Source organism: Oncorhynchus gorbuscha, linkage group LG26 (assembly GCF_021184085.1).
Source record: "Oncorhynchus gorbuscha isolate QuinsamMale2020 ecotype Even-year linkage group LG26, OgorEven_v1.0, whole genome shotgun sequence".
In the NCBI taxonomy this organism is placed as follows: Eukaryota; Metazoa; Chordata; class Actinopteri; order Salmoniformes; family Salmonidae; genus Oncorhynchus; species Oncorhynchus gorbuscha.
In genome coordinates this window covers 29,345,692-29,361,306 of record NC_060198.1, presented here as the reverse complement: position 1 = coordinate 29,361,306, position 15,615 = coordinate 29,345,692, and the positions used below count along the sequence as shown (strand labels likewise).

Genomic DNA, 15,615 nt, shown 5'->3' with positions numbered 1-15,615 from the left:
TTGTGGGGTGTGAATGAGATTCATTTAAAACTACTGCCTTGCTTGTACCCTAATTCTCAACTGGAAGCATATCTAAACAGTGTCCAGTAGGAGTTGGATTGAATCTTTCCTATTGATCAGCAAATGGATACGAATTACTCCAGAGTACAGCTTTTATTTCATGACATGATTCCATGTTACTGTAAGTGCTGTTGTTGGGTGTGCTCTAGCGAAATCTAGAAAAGGGCTGTTGTTTTTGGTGTATAAAATTATGCTAGGTTTACAATATTGGACTTTCCATACCTTACTTTGAGAAAAGGCAGTTGTAGCTTATTCACATGAACCATTTTCTCTAAAGAGAATACTAACACCACGTGTGTGTGTGTGTGCTCCTGTAATATACAGGGATATCCATTTATAAGAAACGCATGACATTTGTCCCTTTATCCTCTACGGGATTGGTGTCCTGCTAACGTACCTAGAATGACGTAAGTAACATCCAACTATCCAAGGACAAACACTTATATGTGCAGAAACCTTAAATTCTTGTTAATCTAACTGCGCTGTCCAATTTACAGTAGATATTACAGTGAAAAAATACCATTCTATTGTTTGAGATTGCAACAACAAAACACTTATCATGGCAACTGGTTTCATACATTCACCTCTGAAGGTAAATAATGTACTTACATTCAGTAATCTTGCTCTGATTTGTCATGAGTGTCCCAGAGATAAAATTGAGCATAGTTTTGTTTGACAAAATACATTTTTATACTCCAATGTCAGAACTGGGTTCTAGAGTTTGAACCCCTGCTGTTAATATTCTCCTACATTAATTTCACATTTCCAAAAACTTCAAAGTGTTTCATTTAAATTGGTATCCAGAATATGCATATCCTTGCTTCAGGTCCTGAGCTACAGGCAGTTAGATTTGGGTATGTCATTTTAGGCAAAAATTAAAAAAAAGGGTACGATTCTTACAAGGATTAGACATAACACACAGTTTGATAAAAAGCAGGATATACTGAGACCGGCGTACAAGAGTGAGTTCACAGTCCTGAATGCTTGATGAGACTGCTATTGATGAGTGGGGGGAGTTAATGACTCAGTCACGGGTCTCCAGCACCCCCTCCTTGACCCTCCATCTCCAGGCCTGGCAGTAGTCAGGAGCAGGGACACAGCGGAGCAGGAGGCCAGTGTCCTGCACCTCCTCATCATAGGCCACTGGCTCCCGCTCCTGAGTCTCCATGGTGAACACCCTCTCAGAGATCTAGGGGGGAGAGAGAGACACAGGTGGTGTAATGAAGGCCTGTGTGTAGTCGCCTATGAAAAGGACAAGAGCATCCAAATGAAAATATGGTTGTGCACGACTTATTGTCAAGGGAGGCATATTGAAAACTCAACCATGAGTCCTCACTCACCTGGTCGCTGATCCCCGTGGCGATGTGGCCCACCTTCACCCTGCGTTTCTCTCGTATCCGGATGCTTTGCCCATTTACGCCCGTGATGCAGACGTCAACTCCTGAGCCAATCACAGTGCAGAGAAACAGCCAACATGAGTGCACTGCACATGCTTTCTCAGCATGAGTGATATCGCTATGGGAATGAGGTCCTATCCAGTGGGAAACAATATGACATGATCCTCTTATCTAAACATCCTGAGCTGTAGCACCTTCCAGGGTCAGCTAACGAGAGATGTCGCTCACCCTCAAAGCATCGGGGTGGAGACAGGTGGCTTTGGTGAACCAGCCAGTCCATACTGAGAATTTGTCCGTCCGGTTGGCTGTTGTAGGAGAACACACCAGAGCTGAGGTCGTCACCTGGGCTGATGGACCAACGGCCAGAGTCCTGTAGTTAGGGGAGGAGGGAGACAGGGAAAAGAGAAGGAGAACCGTGAATGGGCTGATTAATGTGACCTGAGAGACCCATATATCAACCCACAGAAACACATTACACACTCTACAGCTGTTCATATTATCTAACATGTCAGGTAAGGCAGGCTTATATGGTGGGCTACCTTTCTGTCCCATAAGTCCCTGTTGGAGTAACAGTCACTGCTGCTCAGGCAGGACAGAAGCTGCTCCTGGGTTTCTGCTGAGTGCAGCTGAGACAGACTGGTCAGGTAGAACTCTGCAGACGAACAGAAGAGGAGCGGTAAGAACAGAGGAGTTGACTTGAGTTGATATAGACACACATAGATATACATCAAGTAAAATGAACTTAGATACACAGACTTACAGACAGCAAACACACAGAATGTTTCAACAACCCTTACCTCTCTCCAGCTTGCGCAGTTCAAGCTCAGATACGTTGGAGGTGACGTCGGCCATCTTGGGATTTTGCCATTCATGGAGTTGTGTCAGTAGAGAGCGAGGTGAGGCTGTCTCCTCTGTGTCTGCCTCACTGCCTTCCTCCTCCTCATCATTGTTCAGCTCCCTGCTCCCTGGGTTCATGGATTCCAGCCATAGCTCAGGGCTCTCCTCAGAGCAGGTGTCTCTGTTCAAGGGTGGCCAGGGCTGGCTAGATTGGCTGGGGCTGTCATCTATCTGTAGGGGCTCCTTAAAGGACCCTCTAATGGGGCTGCTGAGTCCTCCCACTAAAGACACACAGTAGGTTAGTTAGTCAGTTATAAAATCTAAGGACTGATCTAAAAACTGGCGGTGCTACACCCTCACCTTCTCCCAGAGCTCTGGCTGCTCTTCCCTTGAGCTCCGAGGCGGAGGCCCTCTTGGTGGGCTCCTTCTGTAGTCCCACCTTTATGACATCAGCAGTGAAGGGACTGCAATCGGGCGGGATCTCCCTCAGAGGCGGTGGTTCATTGGCTATCTGTAACCATAGCCACATGAACAATCAATCCACGACATGAAGATTCAATCCAATCGGAGGCCTAATCATTTTTTTTCAACATCAAAAGCTACATATGTGTCAGACGTCAAGTATGAAGACAGGGTGGTGTTGTGTTGAATGATACCTTGAAGTACAGTGGCCGGGAGTAGTATCGTGTCCAGGGCTGGCAGCCATTGAGCATGTGCAGTAACATGCAGCAGCTGCTCCACACGTCTGCTTTGGCTCCGCGGCAGGTTTCCCCTTTCACAATCTCCGGGGCCATGTGTGTCTCTGTCCCCTTCAGATCTGCTTCCACACACATACACAGAGTATACATTCAGACGTGACAACCAGGTCAAAAACGTGTTTTTGGTGTATCCCCCTTTTTCGTCTAGTGGGGGCTTGAGTTCATATTTTGCTACCTCCTTGGGATGCACTTAAGCTCTGTCCACCGATGTCCATTCTCTCCGATTGTCCAAAGTCACACAGAAAAGTGTCCCTCCCATCCTCTGACAGCAACACATTGTCCGCTGCAACACACACACACACACACACACACACACACACACACACACACACACACACACACACACACACACACACACACACACACACACACACACACACACACACACACACACACACACACACACACACACACGTTAATCTATGGGTATATACTGGATTTGGTTATTGTTGTTCTATAATTCTGGGATGAGACAGCCATATTTAGCAGCACTGTAGCTATGCAGGCGAGGCAAGGTTCTGGTAACCAGGGGGGAAAAAAAGAGTCAAATCCAAGTCATGTTGGCTATTAAGAAACAGTTGGGGAAGGAATGAATCTGGGGCTTATAGCATAATAGACAGGCAGCAGGTGACTTGGCAAAACCTCCCTGTTGTATCTGTGCCTGTGGTTTGGCATATCTGACACCAGGTGGCATCTGAGCACTGAGCCATGTGGTTCCAACTGTCTATCCTTTGCTCTGTCGCTCTCTCTCTTCCTCTAGTTCTGTCTCTCCCTCTCTCTGGCTGGCAAGCGCATGCGCCCTCTAAAGAGTAGCGGTGAGTCACGCTGTGGGAAATTCCCGGCTTGGCGCGTTCTCAGCCTGTGGTGCTCTGGTTTCACAACACAGGTGCGGGAGATCAAGACACGATCTGCGACTCTTGTGTTCCACATAACAACTGCAAAAACAGCAGAGAAACAACTTACTCTCACCAAGGCAACATATGAATCAAAATATGAATATCCTGAACATCTGCTTCTTCTATTCCTCTTTACATGTCAACTGCCTGCGGCTATGGAACCCTGACCTGTTCACCGAATGTGCCATCTGTTCGAGACCTGCTGTTTTCAACTCTCTAGAGACAGCAGGAGTGGTAGAGATACTCTTAATGATTGGCTATGAAAAGCTAACTGACATTTACTCCTGAGGTGCTGACTTGCTGCACCCTCGACAACCCCTGTGATTATTATTATTTGACCATGCTGGTCATTTATGAACATTTGAACATCTTGGCCATGTTCTATTATAATCTCCACCCGGCACAGCCAGAAGAGGACTGGCCACCCCTCATAGCCTGATTCCTCTAGGTTTCTTCCTAGGTTTTGACCTTTCTAGGGAGTTTTTCCTAGCCACCGTGCTTCTACACCTGCATTGCTTGCTGTTTGGGGTTTTAGGCTGGGTTTCTGTACAGCACTTTGAGATGTCAGCTGTCAGCTGATGTAAGAAGGGCTATATAAATCAATTTGATTTGATTAGACAAGTCTTGTAGTTACTGTTTTAATATCTGCCATAATCAAACCTAGTTTGAAAATGCCTAGTAAGAGTCAGTGTACGTGCCCAGGCATTCAGTTACCGTGTGTTTTATGAACCTTCTGCTGTGGTTTTGTTCATAAGTCAGCCATTTTCATTATCTCATGTCTCGGCCTACCCTTTATGTCCAGATGCAGCACTCGTCTCTTCAGCAGGTGTTCCAGCGCCTCAAGGACCTGACAGTGGTAGTGCAGGGCCAGGTCCTCAGGTAGCCGACCCCTCTCTTTAATAAGCTGACCCACAGAGCCTAGAAGCAGATAATAGAGAAGTGGGCAGGAGGTGTCAGTGGGTGATGGAAAATCACCTCAAAATCATAGCGGTGATTTGAGGCATCCTTCGAGAAACTCTTAACAGAGGTGTCTAGTAGTGGTTGACTCATAACCCGGACGGGTTTAGGGTCATTAAATATAGTGTGGATGAAGGGCAGGTGGGTAGTGGGCGGGCGGGTTGAATAATGAGAAACAATACATGTAAAAAAATCCAAAATGTATAATTCCTGCGCAATCTATATCTATAGGCTACATTGAGGTTGTTCTTTAATTATTTGATGCTATCATGCATTCGTGCATAAAGAGGACTTCAAATAGGGAAGTTCAAGGGAACTGTAGCCTACTGTTCCGATGGGTTAAATGGAAACTGAAATCTGGACACTGACTCTAGGTCTATAACTTCACATAGCCTTAATATTAACTCCTGCAAAATTAAGGATTTCTTGCAGTAAAATGATACACCAAATGTAGGCAAAATTCTGACTCAGGAACAGGAGTGGAGAAATATGATTTCTTTCTCTCAGCATCTTGAGAGAATGCAAATGCTCAGTTAGTACCTCTACAGATGGTATCTGTCTTTATCAGCATCATGTATGCTGATAGTATTTCAACCACGTAAAATATGCATCCAAGCCAAACTGAAATCTTATCAGAAACATGTTGGCTTGTTTTCACAGCTTTCTACTTCCTTACACCCGGTCGAACTGATGTCATTTGGAAATTTAGCACAGAAAATCGTTCTCCTTTAAATTATTTTTTGGTCTCTAAATGTTTTTGCTCCACGAAAGAAGATGACAGAGAAAAACTCTACCGATGTCAACGAGATTAAAGCATTCATTCTATTGATTTATGACAATCTGGTGAGCAGGGGTTCATTTAGTCTTTGAGGGCAACATATAATGACAGAAGAGAAGCTGCATGTATCTAATTATAGTTGACTAACAAATAGTCTACCAAAATGTCGGAAATTATAAGCTGAAACGTATCTCAAATCAGGAGAAAATCTGCACCCCTTGTCAAAAAAATCATTCTATCGTCTTTGACTGTAGCCTACAGCATTTTTCTATATTATAGCGGGTTAGGGTCAGGTGCAGGCCTCAGATTGTCACTTTATCACATTTAGTCTTGTGGTTGCGGATGGGTTATTAGCTATTGCGGGTGGGTGAGTGTGAACAAACAGCTGAATAAACAACTAGCGTCTAGGTCACTGCCTGAGATCGAGGCACAGTATAGTGTATAGCTCACCAGCTTTGAGGTCCATGAAGAGGACGACGTAGGGCCCCTCTCTGATCACTCCGAAGAGTTCCACCACGCGAGGAGACTTCAGGGCACTCCACGTACCCACTTCCTCACTACTAAAACTCTTCAGGAGAATCTGGGAGGAAGGAGAGGGAGAAGAGAGTTCAATAGTTATCAATAGTGAGAGATAACACACAGAGAGTGTACACAGAGAGTGTAAGTGCTGTTGTACCTTTTTGGCGCCAAATCTGAAGTGTGTTCTGTTGTCTTGCACACTGTGCACTTCCCCGTATGACCCTGTGTTGATAGACTTGCAGACGCTGTAGTCCTTCCCCTCCCTGTACTCATAATTCACAGGCTGAATATTCTAATAGGAAATGAGAGAGATCAATTGGCTGATAATAAGGAGCCACAAGTAAACAACCGCATTTATCGACAACTACTGCAGTCTGGAAAGTTACCTTATTGAAGATCAGGCCCTCGTTGGTGTCAGTCTCTGAGACTTCTCCCTCCTTCTCCCTGACATCTCTTTCCACGTCTTTGCAGAAGGGACCTGCGTAGCATCGGTCCTCCTGACTGACACTGCCCCTGAGCCCTGCTAGGGCTAATGAACAGTCTCCCACACTGCTGAGAGGAGAGTCTGAGTCACTCTCCTGCCCATAGGTGGAGAGGTTGGAGGGGGGGGCTAAACACCTGTGAGCCCCAGTAGAGGTGGGAATGGCTGGGGCCCCTGTTGCAGTCCTGGAGGGGGTAAGGGGGGCGTCTTGTGTCATGCGCCTCTAAACTCGGGATACTGCTACTGTATGAAGTGCTGATGTTACTTTGGTGCTCTGAAGCGTCCTGCTAAAGGGGAAAAAGACAAACCCACCACCAGGTGATTAAAGGTGACTGTCTGCCAGGAAAGAGCTTTCACCTCCAGGTAATGATACTGACACAGACACCTATCTGTGTGGGTGAGGCTTCAAGACTATGGACACCTGAAAGGAAGCTTTGTCTCAGACAGTCAAGAGTTCTCTGAATCACTTCCTCCCGGTTGGAAAGCTAATGTTTGTGCTAGGATGTTTGCTGATAGAAGCTCAAACACTATATGAGACTGTCTACGGTTCATACTACAGACTATGAATCACAAGAAAGGCACTTCAAGTTCAACTAGAGTTCAACGTCATCCATTTTGTGTCTGACGGTAGGATGTTACAGGGAGAGTGCTCATCTTACCTGGGTCTGGATCAGTTGAGGAGAACTGCCAGTCTGGGTCTCCTGCTCAGGGACACCAGAAGGTACTCTACGTCTCTGTCTCTGCTTCCCTGTCTCACCCTGCTCCTCTTTTTTCTCCTTCCTCTTCTGTTTCTTCCTTGGCTTCTTCCTGGGTGAGCGGTGGGCCGGGGAGCCTGGTTTGTCCTGGTTGGAGGCTACGGTGGAACACGCCACATTGTTGTGCTCTGATGAGTCCCTGTGGAAGACAACAGCAATGCCTGTGTGAATGCAGTACTGTCACGAAAACCCAAACTGTAAGAAGACATTAGTGGTTTAACCAATGCTTTGTAGCATTGGTTAAAAGAGAAGAGAGAAGAGAAGAGATAATGATGGAGTGTGTTATGGAGGAATAAGTGAGGTCATACCGGTTGATTAAGCAGTTGGGGGACGCGACAAAGGAGCGTTCGGAGCAGGAAGGGCTGAACTGCTGGGAGTCTTGGGTTTCACCTGGGGAAGCACAGACAGCAGGTGTTAGCTTGGTGCCATTCTCTCTCTGTAATTAACCCTATCAAAACTAGTATTGCCCTCCTTAGTATACTCACATTCAGCCTGGGCTATGAACGAGTTCTTCTGATAGTTCAGTGGACCTGCTTCACCCACTTGTTCTGCTGTGCCCTTCGTTAGGACTTTAATTATTCTGGGTTTTAAACAAGGCATGAAGTCCCCTTTGCTCTCCTTCCCCTCCTCGTCACTCGTCCTGTCTTCTGGGCTGGGGAGGCTTGGGTAAGACCCCTTCAGCTCTATTTGGGGTGACCCTGAGAACGGTCTGGTCGAGTTAAAGATCCTTTGCCTCACTGCCATCTCACCTGCTGGAGAAGGAAACAGAAAATGATCAATTCAGAATAAAACATGGTCTTATCCTGTTTACTAATTTTTGCTGTTGGTTGAACTATTCAAAACGTTCCGTCCTTGAACAGCTCAGTGTACAGCACTTCATTTGAAGCACATCTCCACAACTACCAACTTGCTGATCTAAGCGATCCTCACACCTTTCCATTAGCAGAGAGCAGAGCAGAGCTTGTGATTGCAGGGACATCGAGTGGGTTATCAAAAACTCCAGTATAGCTTATTCACTTCTGGAAAGAGCCTTCCTCATGTCAACTGAACTTTGCACCTGCTAAGAACAGAACAATGGCCGGCTTTGTGTGGCGGTGAAACAAGTCAATCTAGTAATTGTTTATCTCTGCCTTGTATTGCGCCTCGTTCCAAAGTTCGAAAGCAAATATTTTTCTTGTGACCAATAAATTTGATTTGATTTGAAACACATCACTTTCTCAACATGGAGGAAGTGTATGCTTGACACAGAAACTTGATCGCAACTCCTTCTCTGCTGAAACTTCATGTTTTGCGGTGAGCGAATGAAACAGGAAACTCGATCACGGGCCTTGTTTTGACAGTTACAACTGTGTAGTTAACACCAGGAAGTAGTTGTGTTGTGAAGACTGCTACATGGCATGTTCAAGGAACAGGCCTGCCTCAGTTCCACAGAATAGAAGGAGTGTGTGTTGGAGGGTGCAATATAGGTCGAGCAGCACAAAACAATGTTGCACAACCTCTGCCAAGATGTACACCTTAAGTTGAAACTCTCTGACAACCTCTATGCGAAATAAAATACACATGAAAACTGCTGGGATAACATGCAATGAGCTAGACTGGTCAAACATGGCATAATTTATGTTTGTACAACAACAGTATATAGGTGTATGATGTATTCCTGTATTTATTGTCAGTTAACAAGCATCAAGCATGGAGTATGTCTTTCAAATGAAAACCCCTATGATCTGAGCATTAATTCAGTAGAGAAATGCCAGAGAGGCTTTGGACCTTGGCCTGCTTAGTGAACACTGTAAGCTTAGAGCTGCAGAGCTGTAGGGTTGCTGCATGTTGCATCAGTGTGCCAGCACTTCACAGGAGTTTTATCTTTCCCACTCACTTTTGATCTTCCCTTAGACAGGTGCCCGGTTCCCTTTATGACACACCAAGCTCAGGTTGACTGCCAAGCAAATACTCAACTACGCTGCTGAACAATTAATAAAATTGCCTCCGGACAATTTACATTGAACCCCTCCCCCCTTTTGTACACTGCTACTACTTGCTGTTTGTTTGTGATCTATGCATAGTCACTTCGCCCCCACCTACATGTACAGATTACCTCAACTAACCTGTACCCCTGCACACTGACTCGGTACCAGTGCCCCCTGTATATAGCCTCGTTATTGTTATTCTTACTCTCCACTTTCCTGTCTATCTCTCTGTCCCCTCCTCCACACACTTTGTCTCACCCAGACTCTGACCAGGCACACCAGCTTTCTCATTCACTGATCATCACTTCCTGCTAAAGCGAGAGACCCGCACACGTACCCCTCCTCCAAAACACAGCACCACACCCCAACTGAAATCAAGTGGGGTGGTAGTAAGAACAGGCCCTTTGACAAAGAACTGGACGGAAAAATAGACATTGAGGAAGGAAACATAGACCTACCGACAGAGGCAGGTCTGAATTGCAGGTCTGCAGTCTCTTCTGGTTATCCGTTTTTCACTAAACTAAACTGAAGTCAAATATTCTGCTCGCATATACCCCTATCCGTACAAATAATAACTCACTCTCTGTAATATAGGTCTCGTTCAACTCTCTCTCTCTCTCTCTCTACTTCACTCTGTAATCTTGCTGTGTATCTCGGTTGCTTGGTGTCGCTTGATCCCACTGGCCCACTGCCAACCTGGGTAGGAGCTGTGATTGGTTGATGGTGATTTACGGGAAATCCATCTCACTTCCCCACATCCCCCTCCCTCTTTTCCCTGCAGCAGCAGGGCTGTCTTGCTCTTTATGCACTTTCTCTCGCTCATGCTCAGTGTCTTTCTGTCCCATTTTCACTCTCCTTAAATAATAGGAAAAATTAGAGCACATTATTAAAAGGCACATGCAACACTGTCCAAAACTAACCCGTCTTAACTCTCCAAATGTTCATTTGGGACCCAAAACAACAAACCCTGAAGATCTAATTCCCCAAAGTAAGGGGCCACGTGTTAGTTATTTACTAGACTATGTTATACTCTTTGGCCACACTTTAAGCCTCTCATTGTGATGTGTTGGGGCTGCAGAAAGGGGTCAAGGTTCAGGGTTATGCTCTTAAAACACACTCAGGGTCAAATACCAAGCAAACGATGATGCATGAATAAGCCACTGGGTTCCATCCTGCCAGAGTAGTCACATCAATCATGTCAACAGGAACACCATGGTTCTGTTCTACATATAACCAAAGTTATGTGCTCCCATAAATCAATGATGCTGCTATCAATCCCCTCTGTCTGTATAATCTATACTATATGATTTTTAGTTATGGTGTGTTGAACTCCCAACCTTTTAGCCCCTGATGTTTCCCCTTCTTATTATAATCATTTGAATAAATAAAACATCAGGATGACCCATGAGGATTACATGTGAGAATTGTGAGGTTTTAATTTATAGCAGGGATAAGGTTGGCCTCCTTTTTGAGGTTGGGAAAATCTCAGTTCCTTTTTTGGTTTCCTCTTTTTTTGAGAGAGGAACAACAAACTACTCAGAACAGAGCCACTAAAGGGCAAGGAAACTCAGGGACCACATTTGGACATGTCAAACAGCCAACGCTTGTATCAAATCGCTTAATAAACAGAGTGAATGTTATCATTTTCTATCCTGGGATTAGCCTACATCCTCTGGCCTTGATGGGCCACTCACAAGTAATTTGCCCTCTTAAAAAACTCTTGAAGAGGTTAAACTATGAAAACTACAGGCTAATGATAGGTTGTAGAGCTGCACTCCACAGCCCAGAAAACCACTCTGACCATAGGGACCAGTCATTGTGATACATAAAGTAAGTCCTCCCCTAGCTGTGCTCAGCATTTGGTAAACTGTGTGCAGATTCAGTTAGTTATTTCTCCATGTTGTGTTATTACAGCAATGTAACAATTTTGTTATAACAATGTAGGCCCCGGCCTAACTGTCAATGTGACAATGTAATTGTGCTTAAGGGACCTGTCGACTCCCTATCGAAAACACATGCATGAAAAACATGAGCATGATACTCAGTGAGCAGAGGGGTGGGGGACAGTTGGAATCTTGGTGGAGGAGTGAGAGAATGTGGGGGCAGAAAGGACAGGAACGGGGGAGGGGTGCAAAGGGGATCCAAAAATGGCAGCTAGATTCTGGGGAGTGAATATAGACTGTAGAGGATACAACAAAGAAAGGAACAAATAGAGGAACTGCTGAAAAGATTCAGGATGGATACACACAGACACACAATGACCACTGACTCATATACGCCCACTCAGATTAGCAGAATACCAGAGGCTTGAGTAAGGACAGCCGAGGGATCCATCTTTTGCAGGACCTGGATAATTAAACACACCAGTACGCCTTCTGGGCCCCCCAGTCCCTCACAGAACACTGTTACGAGGCATTCATTCAGTGCCTTGCAAGCAACTCATGGGAATCGAAAAATGAATGTCTCAATGAGTGAATGACACAGGGTATCAGAGGGGGTGAAGGCCTCTGTGCATAGCAACACATCCTTCACCCGCCAGAAAGACAACACCTATTTACTTTGGGATTAAAAATTAATCATAGACATAGAGAAGGACATTGCTTCTCTTAGTCGTTTCATCAGGTTCGCATCTGGTCCCTGAGTGGAAGACTTTAGCCCAGTGGTGTAGTAGGGGAAAAATGCTGTATACCCACTATTCTTTTCAGTAGGCATTGTGTATACTCACTTTTTAATCGCCACTAATGCTGTTCTCTGTTTTGTTCTACAACCCCCACAAGTGTCACAGGACTCTTCTGAAGGTAACCAGGTATCAGTTAACTTCTTTGGGGTAGGGGGCAGTATTTTCACTTCCGGATGAAACGCGTGCCCAGAGTAAACTGCTTGCTACTCAGGCCCAGAGACTAGGATATGCATATTATTCGTAGAATTTGATAGAAAACACTCAAAAGTTTCTAAAACTGTTTGAATGATGTCTGTGAGTATAACAGAACTCTATTGGCAGGCAAAACCTGAGAAAAATCCAACCAGTAAGTGGGAAATCTGAGGTTGTAGTTTTTCAAGTGATTGCCTATTCAATATACAGTGTAAATGGGGTTAGATTGCACTTCCTAAGGCTTCCACTCGATGTCAACAGTCTTTAGAACGTTGTTTCAGGCTTCTAACGTGAAAGGGGAGCGAATAAGAGCTGTTTTTTCCCCCACCTTTATTTAACCAGGTAGGCTAGTTGAGAACAAGTTCTCATTTGCAACTGCGACCTGGCCAAGATAAAGCATAGCAGTGTGAACAGACAATACAGAGTTACACATGGAGTAAACAATTAACAAGTCAATAACACAGTAGAAAAAAAGAGAGTCTATATACATTGTGTGCAAAAGGCATGAGGAGGTAGGGGAATAATTACAATTTTGCAGATTAATACTGGAGTGATAAATGAGCTGATGGTCATGTACAGGTAGAGATATTGGTGTGCAAAAGAGCAGAAAAGTAAATAAATAAAAACAGTATGGGGATGAGGTAGGTAAAAATGGGTGGGCTATTTACAGATAGACTATGTACAGCTGCAGCGATCGGTTAGCTACTCAGATAGCAGATGTTTGAAGTTGGTGAGGGAGATAAAAGTCTCCAACTTCAGCGATTTTTGCAATTCGTTCCAGACACAGGCAGCAGAGAACTGGAAGGAAAGGCGGCCAAATGAGGTGTTGGCTTTAGGGATGATCAGTGAGATACACCTGCTGGAGCGCGTGCTATGGATGGGTGTTGCCATCGTGACCAGTGAACTGAGATAAGGCGGAGCTTTACCTAGCATGGACTTGTAGATGACCTGGAGCCAGTGGGTCTGGCGACTAATATGTAGAGAGGGCCAGCCGACTAGAGCATACAGGTCGCAGTGGTGGGTGGTATAAGGTGCTTTAGTGACAAAACGGATGGCACTGTGATAAACTGCATCCAGTTTGCTGAGTAGAGTGTTGGAAGCTATTTTGTAGATGACATCGCCGAAGTCGAAGATTGGTAGGATAGTCAGTTTTACTAGGGTAAGTTTGGCGGCGTGAGTGAAGGAGGCTTTGTTGCGGAATAGAAAGTCGACTCTAGATTTGATTTTCGTTTGGATATGTTTGATATGAGTCTGGAAGGAGAGTGTACAGTCTAGCCAGACACCTAGGTACTTATAGATGTCCCCATATTCAAGGTCGGAACCATCCAGGGTGGTGATGCTAGTCAGGCGTGCGGGTGCAGGCAGCGAGCGGTTGAAAAGCAGGCATTTGGTTTTACTAGCGTTTAAGAGCAGTTGGGAGGCCACGGAAGGAGTGTTGTATGGCATTGAAGCTCGTTTGGAAGTTAGATAGCACAGTGTCCAAGGACGGGCGGGAAGTATATAGAATGGTGTCGTCTGCGTAGAGGTGGATCAGGGAATCGCCTGCAGCAAGAGCAACATCATTGATATATACAGAGAAAAGAGTCGGCCCGAGAATTGAACCCTGTGGCACCCCCATAGAGACTGCCAGAGGACCGGACAGCATGCCCTCCGATTTGACACACTGAACTCTGTCTGCAAAGTAGTTGGTGAACCAGGCACGGTAGTCATCAGAAAAACCGAGGCTACTGAGTCTGCCGATAAGAATATGGTGATTGACAGAGTCGAAAGCCTTGGCAAGGTCGATGAAGACGGCTGCACAGTACTTACGGCTGCACAGTACTGTCTTTTATCGATGGCGGTTATGATATCGTTTAGTACCTTGAGCATGGCTGAGGTGCACCCGTGACCGGCTCGGAAACCAGATTGCACAGCGGAGAAGGTACGGTGGGATTTGAGATGGTCAGTGACCTGTTTGTTGACTTGGCTTTCGAAGACCTTAGATAGGCAGGGCAGGATGGATATAGGTCTGTAACAGTTTGGGTCCAGGGTGTCTCCCCCTTTGAAGAGGGGGATGACTGCGGCAGCTTTCCAATCCTTGGGGATCTCAGACGATATGAAAGAGTGCTTGAACAGGCTGGTAATAGGGGTTGCGACAATGGCGGCGGATAGTTTCAGAAATAGAGGGTCCAGATTGTCAAGCCCAGCTGATTTGTACGGGTCCAGGTTTTGCAGCTCTTTCAGAACATCTGCTATCTGGATTTGGTTAAAGGAGAACCTGGAGAGGCTTGGGCGAGTAGCTGCGGGGGGGACAGAGCTGTTGGCCGAGGTTGGAGTAGCTGTTGAGAAATGCTTGTTGAAGTTTTCGATAATCATGGATTTATCGGTGGTGACCGTGTCACCTAGCCTCAGTGCAGTGGGCAGCTGGGAGGAGGTGCTCTTGTTCTCCATGGACTTCACAGTGTCCCAGAACTTTTCGGAGTTGGAGCTACAGGATGCAAATTTCTGCCTGAAGAAGCTGGCCTTAGCTTTCCTGACTGACTGTGTGTATTGGTTCCTGACTTCCCTGAACAGTTGCATATCGCGGGGACTATTCGATGCTATTGCAGTCCGCCACAGGATGTTTTTGTGCTGGTCAAGGGCAGTCAGGTCTGGAGTGAACCAAGGGCTATATCTGTTCTTAGTTCTGCATTTTTTGAACGGAGCATGCTTATCTAAAATGGTGAGGAAGTTACTTTTAAAGAATGACCAGGCATCCTCAACTGACGGGATGAGGTCAATGTCCTTCCAGGATACCCGGGCCAGGTCGATTAGAAAGGCCTGCTCACAGAAATGTTTTAGGGAGCGTTTGACAGTGATGAGGGGTGGTTGTTTGACTGCGGCTCCGTAGCGGATACAGGCAATGAGGCAGTGATCGCTGAGATCCTGGTTGAAGACAGCGGAGGTGTATTTGGAGGGCCAGTTGGTCAGGATGACGTCTATGAGGGTGCCCTTGTTTACAGATTTAGGGTTGTACCTGGTGGGTTCCTTGATGATTTGTGTGAGATTGAGGGCATCTAGCTTAGATTGTAGGACTGCCGGGGTGTTAAGCATATCTCAGTTTAGGTCACCTAACAGAACAAACTCTGAAGCTAGATGGGGGCTGAGAGGGGTTGGTAGCAGGCGGCAACAGTGAGAGATTTATTTCTGGAGAGAGTAATTTTTTAAATTAGTAGTTTGAACTGTTCGGGTATGGACCTGGAAAGTATGACATTACTTTGCAGGCTATCTCTGCAGTAGAATGCAACTCCTCCCCCTTTGGCAGTTCTATCTTGACGGAAAATGTTATAGTTGGGTATGGTAATCTCAGAATCTTTTGT

General features: G+C 45.7%; 1 protein-coding gene across 1 annotated transcript; it reads right to left on the bottom strand.

The window, feature by feature from the left end:
- Window positions 1-138: 138 nt before the first annotated feature.
- Window positions 139-10,055, bottom strand: LOC124015247 (mitogen-activated protein kinase kinase kinase 14-like). Its single transcript, XM_046330333.1, is given in 17 exon segments — window positions 139-1,249; window positions 1,401-1,501; window positions 1,686-1,827; window positions 1,997-2,109; window positions 2,255-2,575; window positions 2,655-2,805; window positions 2,951-3,111; window positions 3,228-3,335; window positions 4,738-4,866; window positions 6,134-6,263; window positions 6,360-6,494; window positions 6,589-6,805; window positions 6,807-6,970; window positions 7,343-7,577; window positions 7,747-7,828; window positions 7,924-8,187; window positions 9,864-10,055. Coding segments are annotated over 16 exon segments (2,613 nt in total). The 5' UTR covers window positions 8,183-8,187; window positions 9,864-10,055; the 3' UTR covers window positions 139-1,084.
- Between the last annotated feature and the right edge of the window lie 5,560 nt (window positions 10,056-15,615).